At 36.5% G+C, this 25280-nt stretch overlaps 1 protein-coding gene across 2 annotated transcripts in view; it reads right to left on the bottom strand.

Moving 5' to 3' along the window:
* The window catches only part of FAF1 (Fas associated factor 1), a 500737-nt gene that overhangs the window by 349129 nt on the left and 126328 nt on the right, over nucleotides 1–25280 (bottom strand). The window contains exons 2-3 of one of the 2 annotated variants that reach the window (XM_035018597.1): nucleotides 8160–8230; nucleotides 307–353 (exon numbers count right to left, since the gene is read on the bottom strand). Coding sequence is in view for 1 of the 2 variants with exons in the window: in XM_035018596.1 (XP_034874487.1) it covers nucleotides 307–353 (47 nt within the window). In the remaining variant the exon portion in view is untranslated. The remainder of the gene's footprint in view (nucleotides 1–306; nucleotides 354–8159; nucleotides 8231–25280) is intronic. The other variant, XM_035018596.1, reaches the window with a different exon arrangement.

Below are 25280 nucleotides of genomic sequence, written 5' to 3'. Positions count from 1 at the left end.
CTAGAGCTACAGAGATTCAGTTCCTTCCATTTTATGAATTAGAAGATGCCCTTGAAAAGCTTTTTTAAAAATAAAATAAAACCACCATTAAACATAGTATCACTCATTTTGAAATAACCTTATATAGTTAAAAGTTGGAAACTTTAGGAAACTGATATAATAAAATTATCTGAAAGAACAGTAACTAATAGAGCTTCTACACCAAAGATCAAATGCTCTATCAAAAAGTTAAACAAAAAAATTAACAATTGTCTCTTTTTTGCTTGGCTAAATTCTCATCCTACCATTAGGCACTTTATAACATACCTTTGTAGAATGCCATTTTCCTGGGGTATTACACCATTGATAGCTGCCTGCAAACAAAAAACAGAGAAGACCATTAAAAAAAAAAAGAACAAAACAGAAAAATGCTCAGGGATGTGTGGGGTGGAGAACACTGTACAGGGAAATAAGTATACTTTGAAAAATAAAATTTAGGGGGCGCCTGGGTGGCTCAGATGGTTAAGTGTCTGCCTTCGGCTCAGGTCATGATCCCAGGGTCCTGGGATCAAGCCCCACCCTGCTTGGCAGTAAGCCTGCTTCTGCCTCTCCAACTGCTCCCCAGGCTTGTGCTCTCTTGCTCTCTCTGTCAAATAAATAAAAGCTTTTAAAATAATATAAAATTTAGGGGCACCTGGGTGGCTCAGTCGGTTAAGCGGCTGCCTTCAGCTCAGGTCATGATCCTGGGGTCCTGGGATCGAGCCCCACACCCAGCTCCCTGCTCAATGGAGAGCCTGCTTCTCCCTCTCCCTCTGCCTGCCACTCTGCCTACTTGTCTCTCTATCTATCTGTCAAATAAATAAATCAATAAATCTTTAAAAAAATAAAGTAAAATAATATAAAATTTAAACAAAATATTAAATGTTTCCTTAATAACACAAAATATTCTCTAAAATGTTTCTCTATTTACTATAATAAAACCGTATTTTAGGAAGCTAAAAAAAAAGGCAAAACAAACCAAAAAAAAACCATGCATTTGGCTTTTAATACCCCCAAATCTTGAGTCATAAAAGGCTTAATTCCACAGTCTTCATTCAAGCAAAACACTCACAAAAACCAATGTTTAAGAACGTCAGAACAAGTAAAATCAGTACCTTAAAATAATAGTTTTAACTTATTTCCTTCTTCAGATTGAGAGGAGAGAGATATAAAATCACAAATGAAAAATTCCAGTAAGAATTTAAAAATGAGCTCATGGAATAAATTCATTCTTTCATGTTATAATTATTATTCTTAGTAAAAAGAACATTTAGAAGGAAAAAACATAGAGGCAAGAGTTCTTTGATAAACAAATACCACGATTGTACCAGGTTACAAAAGGAGGCAGGAGTATCACGGGGGAAGTTTCCTTATATAAAACAATCCTGAAGTTGGTCTCTAAGCTAACAAGTCACCAGTTACTTAGAACATAGCACAGACCTGACATGATATGGACATTTCTGCAGGATACTAAGCAAGCAGGCTGCAACATCCTGGATTGTAGGCAGTTCATTACAGGGTAACAAAGATTCTCTGGAGGAAAAAACTCTGCCTTTCCAAATTTGCCTCTGCATCATAACAACTTCTTCCCTCCCCTTGCCCATCCAAGTCCACATCAAAATGAGAAAGAAAAAAAAAAAAAGGTAACACTTCAATGCTTTATCAGTTGCCTAGAAATCAATTCCCAAAAGGAGGTTGTGTTATTTTGTGAAACATTAACTTAAATATTTGCCAGAAGTGGGTCAAGTTTACAATGTTATTCTGTTAAATTGAAATAAAGTAGAATGTAAGATGCTTGCTATGAATTTTGAGAGCTGTAATGCTCCACTGGCAAAAACCAAAGATAACCACAGATTAATATAGACAGTGGATTCCACAGAACCCCGACAACTCTGGAGGCTCATAAATCCTTTGAGTCAAACAAATGCTAAAATGGGTTTTCAAAGCCACATACTCAATGGAAGTATCTCTGCCTACTGCCAGATCAATTATCCCTTTTCTTTTGACAGCAATAGCTCCACATACAAATATCTCCTTTGCTAAAAAATAGAAAATAGTAAAAGAATTTTCTATGGTGTTGGAAAAGAAACAAAATACCAGAGTTTGGAAAGATTTTGTTCAAATTTTCACTCGGGAATGCCAAGGTATAATGGAAAGAATACTAAGGATTTACAAAGTCCAAGATTTGAAACCAGACTTTCCCACTTATTAATTTTATGACCTTAATATGTTCTATACTCACTGAACCTCTTTGAGCCTCAGTTTCCTCATCTGTATAATGAGCTAATACTATTTCCTCAGCCAAAATGGGCCTGTCTTTTTGTTCCTCAAAGGCATCAAGTTCTTCTATTTCTTAGGTCTTTTGAAGATATACTATGTTTGTTTGAAATGCCTTTTCCCCATTTCTTGTCTGGCTAAATCTTAATCATCATAATTGAAATTTGTTAGATATACTTTTTCAAAGAATTCTTAATCAACCCCCCCCCCCATCTACATAGCCTTACTCTCACATAGAACTCTGTGCTTTTCCTTCATAGTAATTTTTAATTACTTATTTGGTGATTATTTGTTTTATGTCTGCCTTTTTCTGTAAGGTGTAGGCTATGTGACAGACAAGATAATAACAATTTTGTTCTTTACTTTATCCCAGTTGCCTAGCACAACACAGGCACTAAACGGCACTCGATACTTATTTGTTAAATTAATGATGCTAGAGGACTACAAAAAAAAACAAAAACAGAGGTGCCCAGGTGGCTGAGTCGGTTGAGCAACCAACTCTTGATTTCAGCTCAGGACATGATTTCGGGTCCTGGGATCAAGCCCCAGGTTGGGCTCTGTGCTCAGCAGGGAGTCAGCTTGAGGATTCTCTCTCCCCGTCTCCCTCTGCCCACACTCTCTCTCTCTAAAGTAAATAAATCTTTAAAAAACAAATACAAAAACAAAAGTCACATGGTCAACACCTGACCAAGGCTCAGAAAGCTTCCTAGATGAGATAATGTCTCAATTAAGACTGAAGGATAAGCGGGGTTACCTGGGTGGCTCAGTCAGTTGAACATCCAACTCTCAGTTTTGGCTCAGGTCATGCTCTCAGGGTTGTGAGGTCAAGCCCCATGAAGGACTCCATGCTCAGCAGAGAGTCTGCTTAAAGATTCTCTCCCTCAGCCCCTCCCCCTGCTCGTGCACGTGCACACATTCTCTCTCCCTCATTCTCTCTCTCAAATAAATAAATAAACCTTAAAAAAAAAAAAGACTGAAGGATAAGGGGAAAGTAGTAAGATGGGGTAGAGGGCAATACTATGCGGAAGGAACAGTGACACACCTCCACTTTCCTTTTCTAAGACCTTAGATCATGTTAAATAATGTATCTGCTTTGGGGTAGAAAGTCCCTGACCTCAACCTATTTTGTACATAAATATGTAAAATGTAATCCAGAATGAAGGTACAATAAAAGTATAATTTGCTAAAGGAATATAGAATAGGGAGAGAGATTTTTGTGAGGATTAAGGAAAGTTTCAGAAAAGAGATGGCATTTGATCTGGACACTGAACAATGAGTGGGCATAGAAGCAAAGGAAAATTTCAGATGAGTTCAATTTTGAACATGTTAACTTCAAAGTGACAGTAGGATATCATTTGTTTACTTAACAAATATGTATTAATTGCCAACTATATACCAAGCTCTGGGCTAGGCAATGGAGATATACTAATGGACGTAACATAGCTTACCTTCTAGCAGGGACAAAAATATATTAAACAATTAATTTTTTTTTATTAAAAAAAATTTTTTTTTATTTGACAGAGAGAGAGACACAGCGTGAGAGGGAATACAAGCAGGGGGAGTGGGAGAGGGAGAAGCAGACCCCCTGCTCCGCAGGGGGCCTGATGCGGGGCTCGATCCCAGGACTCCGGGATCATGACCCGAGCCGAAGGCAGACGCTTAACGACTGAGCCACTCAGGCGCCCCTTAAACAATTAATTTTACTATAAGCAGTTCAGGTAATATCCAAATGGAGACAAAAAGTAATTTAAAAATTCAGAGCCAGGTTAAGTAAAACAATATATGTTTAAAGGCAAATAAAAGCAGCCCTAAAAATATTTTAATTCCCTCCCCCTAATAAGCCTTCTTCTTTGGTGAAGAGAAGTTGAGACAGAGATAGAGTCTTGGGGAATTCATACATATAAGAAATAGAGGAGAGAAAGCTAAAGACAAAAACAAAACAATAAAAATAGAAGGGTTAGATATGAGGGAAAGACCAGGAATATGTCATAGAAGGGGCAAAGAAGGTATTACAAGGAAGGATTAGACAAAACTGAAAAATGTGAGAATAGTCTAATAATATGAGGCCTAAGAGATTATTAGACATACTTTTTAAGTTTTACTAAAAATTAAATTATAAAAGACTAAGAAATACATGGGAAATAAATTACAACTTGAAATAGTGTGAAAGTATAAAAATAGGAATTTCAGTATAATACTCATTATTCTCAATATAATACAGATTAGTTAATAACAGACCACCATTTTTCCAGATGTTTCTTCAGTGATGCTTCAATGATTACATCACAGCATTATGATTAGCTTTATTCTTTTTAGATTTTTATTTATTTATTTGAGAGAGTGAATGAGAAAGAGAGCATGAGTGGGGGCGGGGGGAGGGAGAGGAAGAGAGAGTAGACTTCCCACTGAGCAGAGAACCCAAAGTGGGGCTCAATCCCATAACTCCAGGATCATGACCTGAGCTAAAGGCAGATACTTAACCAACTGAGCCACCTAGGTGCCCCATATCATCAGCTTTATTCTTATTAGCAGCCTCCTCACCTGGCCAATTTCTAAATTACTGATTACAGATCAGTAAAACTAAATACTTAATACATTTAAGTTATAAGAATTTATAAACAAATAGAAAAAGAAAATATTTAGAATTTTATGAAAATAGAAATGATAAACACATTTTCATTATATATATATAATCATATATATTATTAGTTGATAGAATTAAAAATATAGGCAACTCTACATATCCCACATGTTTGGGAAGCCTGTGAAACTAAGAAAATAATAATTATTCTAATACTGGCTTTTTTTTCCAGAGGGGGAGAGGAAGACAGAAAATCTTAAGCAGGCTCCACCCCCTGCACAGAGCCTGATGCACAGCTTGATCTCAAGACCCTGAGATCATGACCCAAGCCAAAATCAAAAGTTAGACACTTAACTGACTGAGCCACCCAGATGCCCCAGTAATACTTGCTTTGTTGTGTCTATTAACCACTTTTTTCAATCTCCTAAAAATACTTAAAATATAGAAAAATACTTCCTAAATTAGTAAACTCTTGTTCAATTTGAAATTATTACTCTATGGCATGTCAGAGTCAAATAATTTCAAAATGCCTAAAAAATAAACTTCGGACCCACAAAGTACTAGTATTTTAGCATTCACAGCTCTGATCTTGCCATCAAGTGAATTCTTCCAACAAACCCAGACTTTCTCTCACCCAATCATACTGATCCTTTACACAGAACATTCTCTTTTCCACCAGTTCAAATTCATTCATTCTTTTATTCACTGAACAGTGTTTTAGGACCAGAGGGAAAACAAAAATGACATGTTCCTCCCAGGACAGGCAGTTACAGAAACAACTAATTCTAATGTGAAAGACAATATGGGATCATGAAGGAAGGAATGTCTACTATTGCCTAATGGAGATGAAGACCCAGATGTGAAACATTTTCTTCAAGAAAATTTGACTCACACCACCTTTTTCTCAATGATTTTTCTTTTTTTCAAATTTTTATTTAAATTCCAGTTAGATAACATACAGTGTAGTATCAGCTTCAGTGTACAATTTAGTGATTTAACACTTACATCACCCAGTGCTCATCACAAGTGCCCTCCTTAATCCCCATCACCTATTTAACCCACCCCCCACCTACCTCCCCTCTGGTAACCATCAGTTTGTTCTCTATAGTTAAGAGTCTGTTTCTTGGTTTGCTTTAAAAGTCTCTATGATTTTCCATTTACTTACATAGCACTCATACATCTCATTCATTCATCTGAATATTTCATTTATTCATTCCAACATTAACCCACCCAACAAATATTTAGTTACTCACCTGGAACTATTCTGGGTACTGAGGAAACAACAAAAGTAGTAGATTTAAGTGTCCATGCTAAATTCACAAAATCATCTCCCCCTCGTGTTTTTACCTTGAGTAGAGCCAATGAGAAGTTCTGGAAGAGGCCATTATTCTACAGCCATGAATTGTGGAATTTTCACTGTGTCTACTCTACTCTCAATACTCTACTACAAACAACACTATTTCAACTGACACCAGATGTGTGGGTTTTCTACACATCAAGCAATTCTGCAACACCAGCTACGTGTCCTGCAATTTAACTCAATTCTGACACTATCTACCTAGAGACAGCATTAGATCCCACAAGTTAAGGGCTCAGTCCCACAAGCCTACTCCCCCTTCAGATGCTAAGTACAAGTCCAGGCTGTTACCTGTGCTTCTGACCTACTGGCTATAAATCAGGGGTTCCCACAACCCTCTCTTCAATTCAATTAATTTGCTAGAGTGGCTCAAAGAACTCAGGAAAACATTTTACTTATTAGATTACTGGCTTATTATAAAAGGATATAACTCAGGAACAGCCAGATAGAAGAGACACCTGGAGAAAGGCACATGGGAAGGCATGCTGAGCTTCCATTATCTCTCTGGGCACACTCTCCCTCCCCACACCTTCATGTATTCACCAACCTGGAAGCTTCCCAACCTATATTATTGGGATTTTTATGGAGGCTTCATTACATAGGCATGAATAATCACTAATTCAATCTCTAGTCCTTCTCCCCCTCCTGGAGGATGGGGGGTAGGAATGATAGCTCCAAGCTTCTAATCATGGTTTGGTCTTTCTGGTGATCAGCCCCCATCCTGAAGCTATCCAGGAGCCAAAAGTCTCCTCAATAGAACAAAAGACACTCCTATCACCCAGGAAATTCCCCAAGGGATTTAGGAGTTCTACAACAGGAACCAAGGTCAAAAACCAAATATTAGAACAAAAGATACCACTAGATTCTTATCACTTAAGAAATTATAAGGATTTTAGAAGCTCTGTGCCAGGAACTGGGGGACAGAGACCAGTATATATTTTTTCTCTTATTTCACAGACCTCATTAGTATTATGTTAATCAAATGAGCTATAAGAAAAGGGTCCATTTTGGAATGAAACTTTCTCAGCTATGCAAGTAAAAGGCCAGAGAAACAAAAGTAGTAGATTTAAGTGTCCACACTAAATTGTAGAGTTCTAAAGAAAGACAATGAGATTATGGTGGGAAGCCAATGAGGCCTCAAAAAGATGCTTAACACCATTTTCTCCTCTTTCTTTCTGGGCAGAAAGGAAAATCTTTTTTTTTTTTCCCATAAATAATTACTTGATTTTCTGTAAGTATCTGTAACAGACTGTTTCCAATAATCTACTATATTTAAATTCTTCTAAATGTTCTTTCAGGGACGCCTGGGTGGCTCAGTCGGTTAAGCATCTGCCTTCGGCTCAGGTCATGATCTCAGGGTCCTGGGATCAAGTCCCGCATCGGGCTCCCTGCTCCGCGGGGAGCCTGCTTCTCCCTCTGCCTCTGTCTCTCTCTCTGTCTCTCACGAATAAATAAATAAAATCTTCAAAAAAAAAAAAAATGTTCTTTCAAATTCCTACTTTCCAAATATGTTAATCACTATGATGACCCTTTTCTAAGCCTTCTTCAAGTACTCTACTGTATGACTCAAAAGCTGATGACTCTTCCTTCCATTTATTATAACCTTCAAGAGAGAAATATATAAGATACTATATGAAGGCAAAAGAGTAGAAGTGATTTGAATGCCAGGAAAAAAAGCTGGGAAGGGGTGATATTTGAACCAAGTGTTAAAGCAAGGCTCTTCTGGGGTAAAAAGCTGAGTAAGAGCAGTCAGGGACAAGGGAAAAAAAAATGGGGGGGGTAAGTCTGTTCAGGAAGTGGAAAGTAGTTTTGTGTGGCTTCAACAAAGGTTTGGGTCAGGAAGCAATGAGGAGATAGTTGGAAAGGTAAGCAAGAGTTAGATTATGAGAAGCAGTATAAATACAGGCATTAAAAGTTTTACTTAACCTGAAGATAATGGGCAGGCAACTGCTGCAACTGAAATTTGCCCTTCAGGAAGGAACATCATTTGGTCAGCACTGTGAAATACGAATTGAAAAGAGAAAATTGTTGAGAATGATGCCCAGGCTTCTGGCTTGGGTGACTGTATAGGCAGTTCCTGCTCCAGTCCTCCCAATCATCACAACTGGCAAGCAATTCTAGAGATTCCATAGCTCAAGTCAAAAATCATATAGTCATCCTCAATTCCGTTCTCTTACATTCCACATCTGACCTATGAGAAATTCTTTATTCTACCTCCAAAATGTAGAATCTGACCAATTTTTTTTATTACCACCCTAGTCTAAACCATCATCTCTCCTCTGGATTGGTATTTCAATAGTTTCCAAACTGGTCTCCCTGCTTCTATCTTTGCCCCACTTGCTTACTGCCTGTTCACACAGAAGCCAGCATGATACTTACAAATGTCAAGTCAAAACCCTTTCCCTACTCTAATGCCTTCCCATAACATCAGAGTAAAGGTCAAAGACCTCATTCTGACCTTAAAGACTACATTAGTTGCCTCCAGCTCCTTCTCTGACATCATCTTCTTCCACTATCCCTGAGGTTCACTAATTCTAGTTGCTGATTTCCTTACAATTTCCTGAACAAGTGAAATATGCTCTCACATTAAACCCCTTATACTTATTCTTCCTTCTGCCTGCAATGCTCTTCCTTCAGATATCCACATATCTCACTCCCTCACTTCAGTAAGGTTTCTACTCAAAGGTCATCTCAGAGAGACCTTCCCTAGCCATTCCATCTAAAAGAGAACTCCTCTAGCCATGCATGACACTCTACCTATTTATTTGTCTCCTTGTTTGTTATCTGTCTTCCCTCACTAGAATGTGAGACCCAAATGACTTTATTTTGTTCACTGATGTGTCCTCAACACCAACAGTGCCTCATCCCTAGGCTGTGTGAGTTAACATATACTGAACACATGAATGAATAAATGAATGCATGCCATGAACCCAAGAACATGAGCAAAGGGACAGGCTGGTGAGAAGAGGATCTGAGGTCTTCAGTTTTACTGAAGTAAAACTGAAGTATGAAGTATGGGACATTCATATAGAGATGTCCAACAGATTGTTAAGAATCTAAAATGTGTGAGTTCAAGATACCGAGTTTGGAGTCATGAGTCATCTACTTTAAAAGTACTTGAAAAGGGGTGCCTGGTGGTTCAGTCAGTTAAGCGTCTGACTTGATTTTGGTTCAGTTCATCATCTCAGGGTCATGAGATCGAGTCCAATGTCAGGCTCCGCACTCAGTGTGGAGCCTGCTTAAGATTCTCTCTGTCCCTCTCCCTCTGCCCCTCTCTACCTCCATGTTGTTCTTTCTTAAAAAAAAAAAAAAAAAGGTATTTGGAAAAAACAGAACTACCAAAGGATCCAGCAGTCTCACTTCTGGGTATGTATCCAAAATCATTGAAAGCAGGGTCTCAAAGAGATGTTTGTATACCAATATTCACAGCACCACAATTCACAATAGTGAAGAAGTAGAAGCAACCCAAATGCCCATCAACAGCAATGGATAAAGAAAATACAGTATATACATACAATGGAATAGTATTCAGCTTTAAAAAAGAAGGAAATACCATCACAGGCTATAACATGGATAAATCTTGAGGACATTATAAGTGAAATAAGCCAAAAAATGTCAAATGTCAAAAAATGACAAATACCGTATGATTCTACTCACAGGAAGTCCCTAGAATAGTGAAATTCATAGAAACAGAAAGTAGAATGGTAGTTACCAGGAGTGGGAGGAGGGAAAAAGGGAAAGTTGTAGATTAATGGGTATAGAGTTTCAGTTTGGCAAGATGAAAACATTCTGGAGATCTGTTTCACAACAATGTGTATATATTTAACACTATTGAACTATATACTTAAAAATGATTAAGATGATACATTTCATGTTATGTGTTACAAAACCATATTTTTTAAAGTCTTTGCAAAAGTCTTAAGAGTGGATTAAGTTTATCTGAAATGAGGGATAATGTGAACAAAGAAAAGAAAAGCCCCATGATGGAAACTCTGGAATGTCAACATTTAAGGAGTATGTAGGAAAAATAGAATCAGACAAAATATTAAACGGAAGTATCAGAGAAGTAGGAGGAGATATATATAGACATCTGAGCCTCAATACAAATCTCAGTTACAGTTACATATACGCATTAACCAAATTTTTAAAAGTGAAACTGGCTCTTAGGGAATTTACCAACTATGATGATCTACTGTCATTAATAGAAAATGGATAAAAAGGAGATGGCATACAAACAGTAAATTTTATAAATGCTTTTGATACCTTCTTTTTTAAGCAAAAAAAAAAAACCTACAATAACAATTCATATTCAGTACTTAGTTCTCTCTGATCTATAATCTACTATAATTTAATAGGTCAACTATGGGATGTTCTATGTCCTGTAGTCTGGCAGATCTGTTTTCAAATTCTAGGTCTATCATGTGTTTATTATCTGTGTGACTCTGGCCATGTTAACTGGCTACTCTAAGATTTAGTTTCCCCATCTACAAACTGGAGGTAATAATACCAACTTAATTTACAAGGTTATCTGTTATAAGGATTAAATGAGATAATACAAAAGTACTCTACAAATGTTAGCCACCATAATTATTCATCCTCATCACATATTGTTTTTGTTTTAGTCTATTTTGTTACATACTATATATCACTGGTGCATAAATGTCTGCCTCATGCTGGGCTAGAAAGACAGATATACTGAAGTCCTGCTCCCAGTGATTCAAATTCAGGTAGTCTGGAAGGGGTCCAGATTTTTTTTTTCCCCTCAAAAACTCTTCAAGTGATTCTTATGCACAGTGAGGTTAGGGAACAACTTTGAACATTTTAGAGATCTACACAAAATCCTTTATTCTGACATTATATACAATCTATTAATTCCCACTAAACCATTTATTATTTTAGAAGTGGGCATAGAAGTTATCTAAAGGCATAGATCCTTCAGAAACTCATGTTATTAAATATGCTCAAAGTGAGGAGAAGGCTATTAAGCCAGAAAGCCACTGATTTCTAAGCCCCATCATTTATAGTTGTATAATCTTGAGAAAGTTCTCTCTCAGTTCTCATCAGTAAAATGGGAGTGATAACCCTACTGGTTCATTGGGATTTTATCAAACTTGTTAACATATACTAAGTGCTTAAATGGTATCTGATACATTGTAAAATATTCAATAAAGGTGAACTGCCTTTATTCTAACATTTGTCATACCAAGATTTTTTTTGCACTGTTTTCTTTTAATTCCAGTATAATTAAAGTACAGTGTTATATTAGTTTCAGGTGTACAGTATGGTTCATTCAACATGCTATACATTACTCAGTGCTCATCACAGTAAGTATACTCTTAATCCCCCCCACCTTCCCTCTGATAAATACCCGTTTATTCTCTATATTTAAGAGTCTGCTTTTTTTGTTTCTCTTTTTTTTCTTGGTTTTGTTTCTTAAATTCCACAATAAGTGAAATCATATGGTATTTGTCTTTCTCTGACTGACTTATTTCACTTAGCATTATATCCTCTAGATCCACCCATGTTTGTCATACCAAGATTTATTCTTGTTTAAAATCACAAATATTTATTTGACAGAGAGAGATACAGCGAGAGAGTGAACACAAGCAGGGGGAGTGGAAGAGGGAGAAGCAGGCTCCGTGCTGAGCAAAGCTGGATCCCAGAACCCTGGGGTCATGACCTGAGCCAAAGGCAGAAACTTAATGACTGAGCCACCCAGGCGCCCGGAGGGGGGTGGGAGGGATAGGGTGGCTGGGTGATGGACATTGGGGAGGGTATGTGCTATGGTGAGCACTGTGAATTGTGTAAGACTGATGAATCACAGAACTGTACCCTTGAAACAAATAATACATTATATATTAATAATAAAAAAGGATATAGCAAATAAATGTGTATTAAAATTTAAAAAATTTTAAAAATAATAAAAAATAAAAAGTTTTAATAAAAGATGTTAGTATGAGGGACAATAAATAAATAAATAAATAAATAAATAAATCATTGTTGACTTGGCAAAAAAAATAAAATAAAATCACAAATAGTTTTTAATCACAAAATTCTGAAAGCAAGGAATGGACACTATAAAAAAACAAATTTTTCCACTCACAACACTTATCTTTTGCAGACAACTTATTTCTGGAGATGTTTTCTCTCTTCACTATTTAAATAATGGTCTACATCATCAAAATACTCTATCACTTACAGATAAAATGATGAAACCAACATACAAGAAAAGTGAGTAGTTTAACAATCCTACAATCCCAAACTTAAATTTTTTAACCTGTTCTTTTAAATCCACCTATTGTTGTTTATTTTTTTAGTAGAAAAGAATTACAATTGGCAACCCTAAAAGAGCTCCTAACAGCCAAATACTTAGTTTTAATAAGTTCTAAGTTGATTTTTTTTTTCCTTCAGGGAAAGAAAACAGCAGAACAATTTAAGACATATAGCCACCCACAATCTGTTTTTAGTCAAATGCAAAAAATGTTCACTGAGTCCTTCCAAGTAGATATCACTATCAAAATAGCTCAACATGCAGCATCAGGACTGGTGCAGATCAAATGAAGGACAAAGAAATACAGGGCAGATCCAAAGATTAATAATGGTACTTGAGAGATTTACCCTACTCAAGTAAATATCTATGGATGAAAAAGCAAACTGCAAACTGGGAAAACCATATAGCTAAGATCAAAAGGAATTGGCAACCAATATCTCATTTACTAAAAGCAAAAATTAGGAAAGGTGGTTTCTGTGACAGTCACTTGCTTCCCTTCCCCAGGTTCTTTGCCCCTCCTGAGGAAACATGGTAGTACTTAGACTTTGGTTAGCATCACATAAAGACCTACTCACCCCTCTCTCTTCCACTTAGTATAAAATTATTGCCTTCTGCTTTATTCAATGAATGTAAAAAGAGAAAGGAAAAAATGTCAACTAATCTGCCTTTGCTAGATTCAGATTATAAGCTAAAAACCTAAAAAAGATAGAAATGTTGAAGGTTAGCAGTATGAAGGATTTATGGAGGCAGACATCCTGCAGTATTAAAGGGAAGCCAACAAGCCAAATCTGCTTTCTGTTACAAGCAGCAACATAAGGAAAACACTCTTCCTTGTTATTAGCGGTCCTAAATATAGCTGTCTCCATTTTGGGGTTGATGGAACATCTAAAATCAATTTAATTCATGAAAGTAGGTTGCAATTACTCTGTACTAAATAAAAAAAGAAGAAATGTACTAGGTATTGTGGATAACACATGGACAAGACAGCCCCAAACCTTGGGAAGTGAGGAGGAAAAGTAAGATAAGAATACATTAGAGTAGAATATAGAAAGTGTTTCCATTTCAATAAATGACACCAATCTTCCAGCTGACCAAGTCAAAAACCTTGGTGTTATCCTTGATTTCCTCCTTCCCATTTATTCACAAGTTCTGAGAGCTGAAATGTTAAAACACATTCAGAATTTGATCACATTGCACTGTTATGTGCAATGTGAAGCCTCCATCTTCTCTCTCCTCTATTACTGCATTAGCCTCCTGATTTCCTTGCATTGCCCTTGCTCATCTTTAGTGTATTCTCTCATCAGAGTGGCCATAATGAAGCTATTAAAATATAAGTCAGACCATGTCAATCCTCTACTCAAAATCTTCCACTTTTTACTCTGAGATAAAAAGACAATATCCTTAATATGCCTTATTTCTCTTTCCTCTAATCTCTTACTTCACCTCCTTCTCCTTTCCTGAGCCACACTTGTCTTCTTGATATTCCTGGAAAATTGGAAGCCTGATTTCCCACTTCAGGGTATATGTGGTTACTATTCCCCCTGCCTGAAATGGTCTTGCCCCCAGACAGAGTACATTCACTAACTCCCTTCCTCCAGGTCTTTATTCAATTGTCACCTGCCCACTTTTTCTAGAAAACTACAGACCCCACCCAACATACTTTTATCCTCCTTCCTTGTTTTTTTTTTCTTCCTTCCCTTAGAAATGATCACTTCTGGGGCACCTGGGTGGCTCAGTTGGTTAGCATCTGCCTTCAGCTCAGGGTGAGGGGCCGAGGGAGAAGCAGACTACCATATCCAGTAGGGAGTCTGCTTCTCCCTCGGCCCCTCACCCTGCTTGTGCTCTCCTCTCTGACTCATTCTCTCTCTCTCTCAAATAGATAAATAAAACTTAAAAAAAAAAAAAGAAATGATCACTTTCTGATACACTATGTTACTTATTTATATCATTTATAGTCTGTCTCCTCCTGTGAAAATGTAAGCACCATGAAGACAGAGATTCTTACCTGTTTTGGTTCACTGCTATATTCCTACCACAGAGAAGAAATCTTTGCATATAGTAAATGCTCAATAAATATCTTCTGGTGAATTTATGAATGGAAGTATTAGTGAATTAATATTCATTAGATGTCTTTTTGGACTTAGAGGAATAAAGAGGGAAGGAAGCATCTGTAATGTGCAAGGAGCTATGTACAATAAATTACACATCATTACACGTCTCATTCAATCCTCACTCCATGAAGCAAGCATATGAAGATTCTGAGAGAATAAGTGGTTTATCCAAGATTATACAGAGTAACATTCAAATTCAGGCCTCTCTGACTCCCAGAAGTACCGATCTTTTCACCACAAAGCAATTTGGGTTTTTTTTTTTCCTTGACAACAACATAGAGGAAAGGGTATACCTTGTGTTTCAGATGAACACAGTATAAATCTCTGTACTATACTAACAATACTAATAACCTTGGATCACTAACTCTATTTTAGAAACTGAGATATTAATGCATCTTTGATCTGTGTCTGTATGGGTGAAGGGAAAGTGTTGGCTGGGGTGTTGAATTATGGGTAAGGGGAGAAGTCTGACTACTACCATCAATATGATCATTCCTAGAAATCAACTAAATTAAATTACTGAGGTTACAGAACACCTTCCAGACTACAGCTACCCAAAAGAACTTCCTGCAATGATAGAAGTAATTTATATCTGCACTGTATAATACACCAGCCACCAGCCTGTGTGGCTATAGATCCCTTGAAAGTATAGCCAGTGTGACCAAGGAATTGAATTATAATTTAATGATTAACATAATTATTAAATTAGCCATTTAATTTAAATTGAAATACCCACATAAGGGTAGTAACATCTATATTGGATGTGTCTATATACACTGTTCTAGACTCTCCATTCCACTTCAGCCATATCCTTCACCTCACTCACTTGCTCACTTATAATACTTTGATCCACTTTAAATGATGACAGTGCATATATGGCAAAGTTCTTTTCCCAAAACTGTCCCAAAGGAAAAAGGAAATTACCCTATAGTTGAGTCCTTAAAACTATTTTATTTAGGAAGAAGAAAAAACTGTTTAAAAAAGACACACAGTCTAAAACTTCAGGCAATACAAGTTTTGGATACTGAAAACAGGTTCCCTGATGTGATCAGCTTAAAAAGATGGCAAAGAACTTCAGCACAGATTTTCTAATGGGAGGGGAGATAATAATTTTACAATTAAAACTTTAGATGCCATTATAAATAAGCCTGTTAAAGACTGGGTTTGAAAGGGTTTCAGGGTAGAGCTCATGAAGAGCAAATGAGTTCTTGTGACTTGAGATTAAAATTCCCAGGAAAAGTACCATATCCAGATTTTTTAAATGCTCCTATCTCAAACCACTTAAACAAAAATTAAGATCATGTGCTTTGAAAAATTGGGAGACTAACTCTGGTTAGTGAAGAAGATGCTAATGTTTAAAATGCATGTGAAAGGTCTGAATAATGTTTCATGAAGCAAGTGTAAAAAAGGTAATACTTTAAGGCAACATTTTATATTATATAATTTTACTATTTTGTTTTTTAAATTTTATTTTATTATGTTATGTTAGTCACCATACAGTACTTCATTAGTTTTTGATGTAGTGTTCAAGATTCATTGTTTGCATATAACACCCAGTGCTCCATGCAATACGTGCCCTCCTTAGTACCCATCACTGGGCTAACCCATCCTCCCACTCCCTCCCCTCTGAAACGCTGTTTGTTTCCCAGAGTCCATAGTCTCTCATGGTTCGTCTCCCCCTCTGATTCCCCCCCTTCATTTTTCCCTTCCTTCTCCTAATGTCCTCCATGCTATTCCTTATGTTCCACATATGGGTGAAACCATATGATAATTGTCTTTCTCTGCTTAACTTATTTCACTTAGCATAATCTCCTCCAGTTCCATCCATGTCGATGCAAATGGTGGATATCCATCCTTTCTGATGGCTGAGTAATATTCCATTTTATATATGAACCACATCTTCTTTATCCATTCGTCTGTTGAAGGGCATCTTGGCTCCTTCCACAGTTTGGCTATTGTGGACATTGCTGCTATGGACATTGGGGCACATGTGCCCCTTCGAATCACTACATCTGTATCTTTGGGGTAAATACCCAGTAATGCAATTGCTGGGTCATAGGGTAGTTCTATTTTTAACTTTTTGAGGAACCTCCATACTGTTTTCCAAAGTGGCTGTACCAACTTGCATTCCCACCAACAGTGTAAGAGGGTTCCCCTTTCTCTACATCCTCTCCAACATTTTTTGTTTCTTGCCTTGTCAATTTTTGCCATCCTCACTGGTATAAGGTGGTATCTCAATGTGGTTCTGATTTGAATTTCCCTGATGGCTAATGATGTTGAACATATTTTCATGTATCTGTTAGCCATTCATATGTCTTTGGAGAAGTGTCTGTCCATGTCTTCTGCCCATTTTTTAACTTGATTATTCGTTTTTGGGGTGTTCAGTTTGAGAAGTGAACTTGTGTTTAGTGAAAGGAGTGGTACTAGAGGGCCTCTCTGAATTATTCCCATTCTTACAGAGATTTCAGTGTTTAAACTAGAAGTGATGTTACTTGTAGGTTTTCTGTAGCAACACTTTATAAAGATAAGGAAATTTCTGTCTGTGCTTTTTTTAAAAAAGAATATCTCTTAGCAATTATAATTGAATTGAGGTTTACTAAGTGCTTGCCCTGCATAGATTGAAATAGCCATAAAAAATTTCTTCTTTATTCTGTTAATGTTGTGAATTACACTGGTTGATATTTGAATGTTATATATTATTTTTCATTTAATTCTGGATGCACTTTACTGATGTTTTATTTAGGAATTTTGCATCTGTGTTTGTGAGAGAAACTGGCATATGATTTTCTTTTCTTGTAATGTTAACATATTTTGGTAGCAAGCTTATCTGGCTTCATAAAGGGTTGCTAGATTTAGCAAATAAAAATCCCATGTATACTTATACTAAAAAATACTTACTGCTTTTCTGAAATTCACATTTAATTTGGCATCCTGTATTTTATCTGGCAACATCACTCATAGGTCAAGTTCAGAAATGTTGCATCTCGGGGCGCATGGGTGGCTCAGTGGTTAAGCGGCTGCCTTCGGCTCAGGTCATGATCCCAGGGTCCTGGGATCAAGCCCTGCATCGGGCTCCTGCTCCGCAGGAGGCCTGCTTCTCCCTCTCCTACTCCCCCTGCTTGTGTTCCCTCTCTTGCTGTGTCTCTGTCAAATAAATAAATAAAATCTTAAGAAAAAATGTTGCATCTCTCTCTTTTTCTAGAAGAGTTTATATAAGATTGGTGTTTTCATCCTTAAATATTTGGTAGAATTCATCAGCGAAACTGTCTGTGCCTGGAATTTTGTTAGATTTAGACCTACATATTTCATTTTTGGGGTGCTCATGTAAATGATACTGTTTTTAATTTCAAATTAGAATTCTTCATTGCTGGTATATAGGGAAGTGAGTAGATTTTATATCATAACCTTGTATCCTGCAAAGATATACAATCTTTGTTTATTATATATTCTCTCTTTTTTTTTTAAGATTTTATCCATTTATTTTGACAGAGAGAAAGAGACAGCGAGAGAGGGAACACAAGCAGGGGGCAGATGGAGAGGGAGAAGCAGACTCCCCGCTGAGCAGGGAGCCCAATGTGGGGATCCATCCCAGGACCCGGGGATCATGAGACCTGAGCCAAAGGTAGATGCTTAACGACTGAGCCACCCAGGCACCCCTTTTCTTAATGTGATTATGATAGAGGTTAAACATGTACTCCTGAATTTTTAAAACCTAATATAAATGAAGGGTTTTACTACTTTTCAGACAAAGCAAGGAATTAGAACAACACTTAATATCCATTTATTGTTTTCTTAAGTTTTATGTATTTTGTTATGTTTTAATTCTGTATACATTTTAGGTCCTATAAGACATCATTATTGTTTTATACTGCCAATATGCATTTAGATTTACTTTCTCTTTACTCTTTCTGTTGTTTTTTATTCCCTTCTGCATTTTCTTCCATCTCATGCCATTTTTCTTCTGTTTGAAGAATATCTTTTAGTTTTTCCTTTATTGTGGGTGTATTAACAAAAAAATTCTCTTTTTAAATATGTTTTCAAAATGTCTTTATCTCACCTTATTTTTTTTTTCTTAACTTCATTTTTGAAGAGTATATTTTTTTAAACTGGAAACAGCATTATAGGTTAAGAAAGCTTGTTTTTTTCATTACTTTGAAGACATTTTATTTTCTTCTGGCTTCCATTGTTTCTGGGAAGAAAGCAGCTATTGTATTTATTTTTGTTCCTAGATGGTAAACCTTTTCCTCTTTGACTGCTTTTAGGATTTTCTCTTTCTTTGTTTTTCAGAGATTTAACTAATATGTGCCTAGGTGTGGCTTTCTTTTTATTTATCTTGCCTGGAGTTCTTAGGGTTTATTTAGTATGTCTTTTTTTTTTTTTTTTAAAGATTTTATTTATTTATTTGACAGAGACAGAGACAGCGAGAGCAGGAACACAAGCAGGGGGAGTGGGAGAGGGAGAAGCAGGCTTCCTGCTGAGCCAGGAGCCCAATGTGGGACTCGATCCCAGGACCCTGGGATCATGACCTGAGCCGAAGGCAGTCGCTTAACCAACTGAGCCACCCAGGCGCCCTAGTATGTCTCTTAATGCCCATCAATTTTTGGAAATATTAGTAATGTCCCTTTTATAAAGGTTGTGAGTTATTCTCTCTCTCTTTTAAGTCTAGAATCTAATTACATATGTGTAATATCTTTCATTCTGCCCCATATGTCTTTTAGTCATTATTCCATTGTCTCTCCATGCTTCACTTGGATAATTTTCTTCTGATTTACTTCATATTCACTAATTATCTCTTCAGTTAAGTCTAATCTGATGTTAAATCCATCTACAAAGTTAATTTCAGCTTTATTATTCAGTTCTTATTTCCATAATTTCACAGGGTTAGGGGTGAGAGGGATGAGAGAGAGTACAGCTCAGGTCCTATCAAAGAACTCTAGTGAACACCCCAGACAGTTTCATTTGGGACCTTGAAGCAATACACCTAAGGAATAAGGGTAAACTGAAAGTAGACCAGCACTCAGAAGAAATGAGGCCCAATTTTGAATCATCTCCATCTTTGACTACAGTAAGATGATCTATATTTTTGCCTAGATGTTTCCAGGAGTAAAAACCAGTTGAACCTCAAACATATCTCTCAGTGTTTTGTTTCCATTGATCTACTCAGTGAAAAATAATAAGGCATGCCATAAGTAAAAATTTTCCTGAAAACCTAGAGAAACAGACAATAGAAACAGATCCATAGGAGATCCAGATATTTCAATTACCAATTTTTTAGAAATATATTATTACAGGACATAGTGGAGAGTTTAATCAGAGGAATGGCAACTATCATATTCACAAGTATTTATTTAGAATTCACATGGAAATAAGTATATGTAAAAAATTTCAAACATTTTTTTAAAAGTAAACTTTGTTAATGTTTGCACCATAATTACAGCAGTATGAATAATTAATTCAGTATAGGTAACATACAGTGTTATATTAGTATGGGATAGTACACTTTGTATGATTTCAGTCCTTTGCAATTTATTGATACTTTCTGTGACAGGCTGAGTCTAAGATGGCTCCCTGTGATTCCTACCTCTGCATATTCATACACTTGTTTAATACCCTTCCCTCACTTTGAGTGGGATCTGTGATAGATCTTCCTTGACTTATGATGGGGTTATGTCCCAATAAATCCATGATAAGTTGAAAATATTCTAAGTTGAAAGTACCGTAAGTTGAAAATGCATTTAATACACCTACCTTAACACTCTCAGAAACTTACATTAGCTTTCAGTTGGGCAAAATCATCTAACACAAAGCCTATTTTATAATAAAATGTTGAATATCTCATGTAACTTATTGAATACCGTACTAAAAGTGAAAAACAAAATGGTTGTAAGTGTAATCACAACCTTGTGATTATATAGCTGAGTGGGAGCTGTGGTTTGCGGCTACTGCCTGGCTTCACAAGAGAGTATTGTACTGCATATCACTAGCTCAGAAGAAGATCAAAAGTCAAAATTTGAAGTACACTTTCTACTGAATGTGTTTTGCTTTTGCACCATCATAAAATCAAAAAATTGTAAGTTGAATCATGGTAAGTTGGGCACTGTCTGTACAACAAAGTGATGAGATATCAGTTCTTTAATTAAATTACATAGGATTTAACTTCTGTCTTGCTAGAGACTTTCTTGTTGGCTTTGATGAAGCAAGTGACTGTATTGGTGAGGAATAGTGGCAAAGAACTCCAACAGCCCAAAAGTAATGGAATCATCCCCAAAACCATATAAATGAGCCTGGAAATGGGGAAATCCTTCCCCAGGTGAGCCTCCAGATGAGATCCAACTCTGGCAGACACATCAATTGCAGCCTTGTGAGAGACTCTGAAGCAGAGATCCCAGCTAAGCCATGCCTAGGTTCTGACCAACAGAAACTATGAGATAATCAGTATTTATTGTTTTAAACTGCTTAGTTTGTGGTAATTTGTTACATCATAGATAACTAATACACTGCTTAATGACCTAATTTGTGATCCAATTTGTTTATTGTTTTGTTTTTAGAAATATGTTCACTATGCAGTTGTTAGGTGTAGTATTTTATATATGTCCATTGGATCAAGTATTTTAAATTGTTCAAATCTTCTAAATCTTTATTTTTGATTGTTCTATCAATTACTGAACATGATATATTGAAATCTCCTGCAATGATTGTGGTTTTGTTAATTTTTATGGGTGATGCTGTTCATTTGTGCATTCTAGGCTGTACTATTAGATACATGCAAATATAGAATTATTATAACATCCTAGCAAACTGAACCTTTTCCCTTATTATTTTCTTTTTCTCTAGGAATGTTTTTGGCTTTATATTCTGTTTTAATTTTATTATAGGTACACCAGTTTTGGGTAGTGTTTTTTTGGTATATCTCTTTTTACCCTTTATTGTTAACCTTTTTACCCTTTTTTGTTAACCTTTCTGTGTTATTATATTTTAATGTGTTGCTTCATGATAACATACAGCTGGTTGATGAGTCATCTTTAATCTATATAATCTTTGCATTTCAAGCTTATCATTTTCAACAGCCAGATTTAATGTAATTACTCATATATTTTGGGTGAAATATATGATGTTATGTGCTTTGTAGAAATGTTCTGTTTTCCCTCTTCTGTTACATTGGTTATTTTTGTTACTCCTTCATATCCCTTTCCTCTTTCCATTTGGTAATTATATACTCTTTAAAAATCTTGTGGCAAATTTCTTTGGAAATCAGACAATGGATATCTGACTCATCAAATTCTAAAATTAATATATTGTAAGGATCTTACAACTGTTTATTTTCCATTTACATTCCTCTCAACTTATATATATACTGTTTATTTTGTTAGGTACTTTAGTTTTGTAGAAAAATTTTAAACCCCACAAATTATTATCATTGTTCTATGCAGTCAATTTTCATTTAGATTTACCTACATTTCCCCCCATTTTCTTTGTTCTTTTTTTCATCTTTGCGTTCAATTTAGTATCCTTTTCCTTCTGCTGTAGTATATACGGTAGAGGTTGCATTAGTGCAGATCTGATGGGGGCAAACTCTTCCAGGTTTAGTTTGTCTGAAACATATATTTTTCCCTTTCCTTTATTTTTGAAAAATATCTTCCCTAGGTATGGAATAATAGGTTGATTATAATTTCCCTTTAGAACATCAGTTGAAGATATCATTCCATTATCTTCTGGCCTTTTTTGTTTCTGATGGGAAGTTAGTGGCCATTCTCACTGCCATTTCTTTGATTGTAATCTGCCATTTTTCTCTGGGTTTGTTTTTTTTTTTTAAGAAAGAGAGAGAAAACATGGAAGCGCTGGGGGAAGGGGCAGAGGGAGAGGGAGAGACAGAGAATCCTTTTTTTTTTTTGCTGTTTACCATTTTATTTTTATTTATTTTTATTATGTTATGTTAATCACCATACATTACATCATTAGTTTTTGATGTAGTGTTCCAGGATTCATTATTTGCGTATAACACCCAGTGCTCCATGCAGAATGTGCCCTCTTTAATACCCATCACCAGGCTAACCCATCCTCCCACTCCCCTCCCCTCTAGAACCCTCAGTCTATTTTTCAGAGTCCATCATCTCTCATGGTTCATCTCCCCCTCCGATTTCCCCCCCTTCATTCTTCCCCTCCTGCTATCTTTTTTTTTTTTAACATATAATGTATTATTTTTTTCAGAGGTACAGATCTGTGATTCAACAGTCTTGCACAATTCACAGTGCTCACCATAGCACATACCCTCCCCAGTGAGAGACGGAGAATCTTAAGCAGGTCCACACCGAGCACAGAGCCCTCCGTGGCACTTGATTGATGTCACAACCCTGAGATCATGACCTGAGGCGAAATCAAGAGTCAGATGCTTAACCAACTGAACCACCCAGCTGCCCCTTGCTTGTTTTATAATTTAAAAAAAATTTTAATTGGGGCATAATTTACATAATATACGTAATTTATATACAGTGATACTACTTTAAGAGTTCAGTTCAACTAACTGATGCATGGATATCATGTTTTATTGATGGCTTTTTCTGAATGGAAGGCATTTTGATGGTGAAGTCTAGATGTTTGACTCAGACTAATCTTCAAGGGATGTTGGCCCAATATGTCTAAGGATTTGCAGTAACTCAAACACTGGTCATAAATCTAACTAATATCTTTAGATCTTGGCCATTTCACTTGTAACTTTGGTTGGCAAGAATTTTTCTCCTCTGCCAATTCTTCTCTCTTTAGTTTCTCAAATGCACTAAGTTTTTTTCTACCTTTACAACATTTGCACATGCAGTTTTCTCTACCTCAAATATTCCTTCCCAGTTTTTAAAATAACTGACATCTGAGTGTCTGTTAGGTCTTAACAAATATTTAACCTCTTCAGAGAGTTTTTCTTGATCACAGATATTTCTGTCATAGCACTGTGTTCTTTTCCTCTGTATTGCTTAGTTTAGTGTATGGTTGTGCTCATCATTTGACAGTTTTCCAACTGTCTCCTGCTCTGTTTTGAGTTACTGGGCTGACCCACATAAGCTACATTCCCCCAAGCTCTCTCTTTTTTTTAAAGATTTTATTTATTTATTTGACAGAGAGAGCGAGAGAGAGCACAAGTAGGCAGAGTGGCAGCCAGAGGGAGAGGGAGAAGCAGGCTCTCTGCTGAGCAGGGAGCCACATGTGGGGCTCGATCCCAGGACCCCAGGATCATGACCTGAGCCGAAGGCAGACGCTTAACCGACTGAGCCACCCAGGAGCCCCTCCCCAAGCTCTCTTGATATCTAGCTTTTAGCCATCCTCTTACGACAGGCAGTGTGAAGAGATGGGAGAGTGAGATACAAGGCTATTTTTACTCTTCTCCTGTTTCTGTGGAGTCTCTTGTAGTGATTCCATTTCTTGTGTGTCTCTGGCTCTTTCAAGAGTTCCATCTCTTGCTGGGCAGCCTCTCTTCCATGGCCCCCATTCCAACTGGGTGGCCTTGGCTTATAGACTCTATTAGTATACTTTCTTTCTTGGTATCTCCACCCTTTTTGGGGTAGTAGGGACTTCCTGTTGCTTATTGCTAGGTTGCCTGACATACTTTTTTTTTTTAATTGAAGTAGAATTCACATAACATATGATTAACCATGTAAAAGTGTACAGTTCAGTGGTCTTTATTGTACTCCCAGTGTGTTGCATCTATCCGCTCACTCTGATTTCAGAACTTTTTCATTACCCATAAAAACACCCAGACCCATTAAGTAATTCTTCCCTTTCCCCCCTCCTTCTACCTCCTGGTAAACTTTAATCTACTTTCTGTCTCTGTGGATTTTCCTATTGTGGATATATTACATAAAAGGAATTATACAATATTTAACCTTTTGTGTCAGCCTTCTTGCACTTAGCGTACATTTTCAACCTTTTTAGTTCTTCCAATATTCTTAAAAGTAGTTTTCCTTATTGAAGTCCCTCTATTGATCTGTCTGGTATTGGTTACTTTTCCTTGTTGGAAACTGATGAGATACTTATCTATATGTTTACTGTTTATTTATTACCTGTAACATTTCATATATTCTAAGTTCCATAAGGGCAGAAACCAGGTCTGATGTTTGTTTGGTATGAGAGAATTTTTTTTTCAAAGATTTTATTTATTTATTTGAGAGAGAGTGAGCAAGAACAAGAGCATGGGGGTAGGGGCAGAGGAAGAAGGATAAGCTGACTCCCTGGTGAGCAGGGAGCCTGACGTAGGGCTGAGATCATGACCTGAGCTGAAGGCAGACACTTAACTGACTGAGCCACCCAGTTGCTTGGTATGAGAGAAATTTTAATAGAGTGCTGAGGAATATTAGAGATACAGAAGGATTAGAGACCCTTATTCAAAATGAGGAGCAATTAATCTTTAGTTAAGTGGTCTGTCATATATACATTACTAGTTGTTTTTCACCTGCTTTTGACAAGAACCCTGTATTAAAAAATGTTGACTGTCAATTAACCAATATAAGAATCTGCTAATGTAAGTATTTTTAAAGTTTATATATTATTGACATTTTAGGAAGGAAACTACTTTCAGAGAATATTTATTTTAATCCTCCTTCCCTTCTTTTTCTCTTTATTTCTTGGCAGAAATCTTTTTTTAATGAATTTTGTTTTATTGTGATAAAACGTATGTAACGT

Source organism: Mirounga leonina, unplaced genomic scaffold (genome assembly GCF_011800145.1).
Source record: "Mirounga leonina isolate KUSES-001 unplaced genomic scaffold, KU_Mleo_1.0 Mir_173, whole genome shotgun sequence".
Classification (NCBI taxonomy): Eukaryota; Metazoa; Chordata; class Mammalia; order Carnivora; family Phocidae; genus Mirounga; species Mirounga leonina.
The sequence above is the reverse complement of the archived record's forward strand: the minus strand, read 5'-3'. Positions and strand labels throughout refer to the sequence as shown.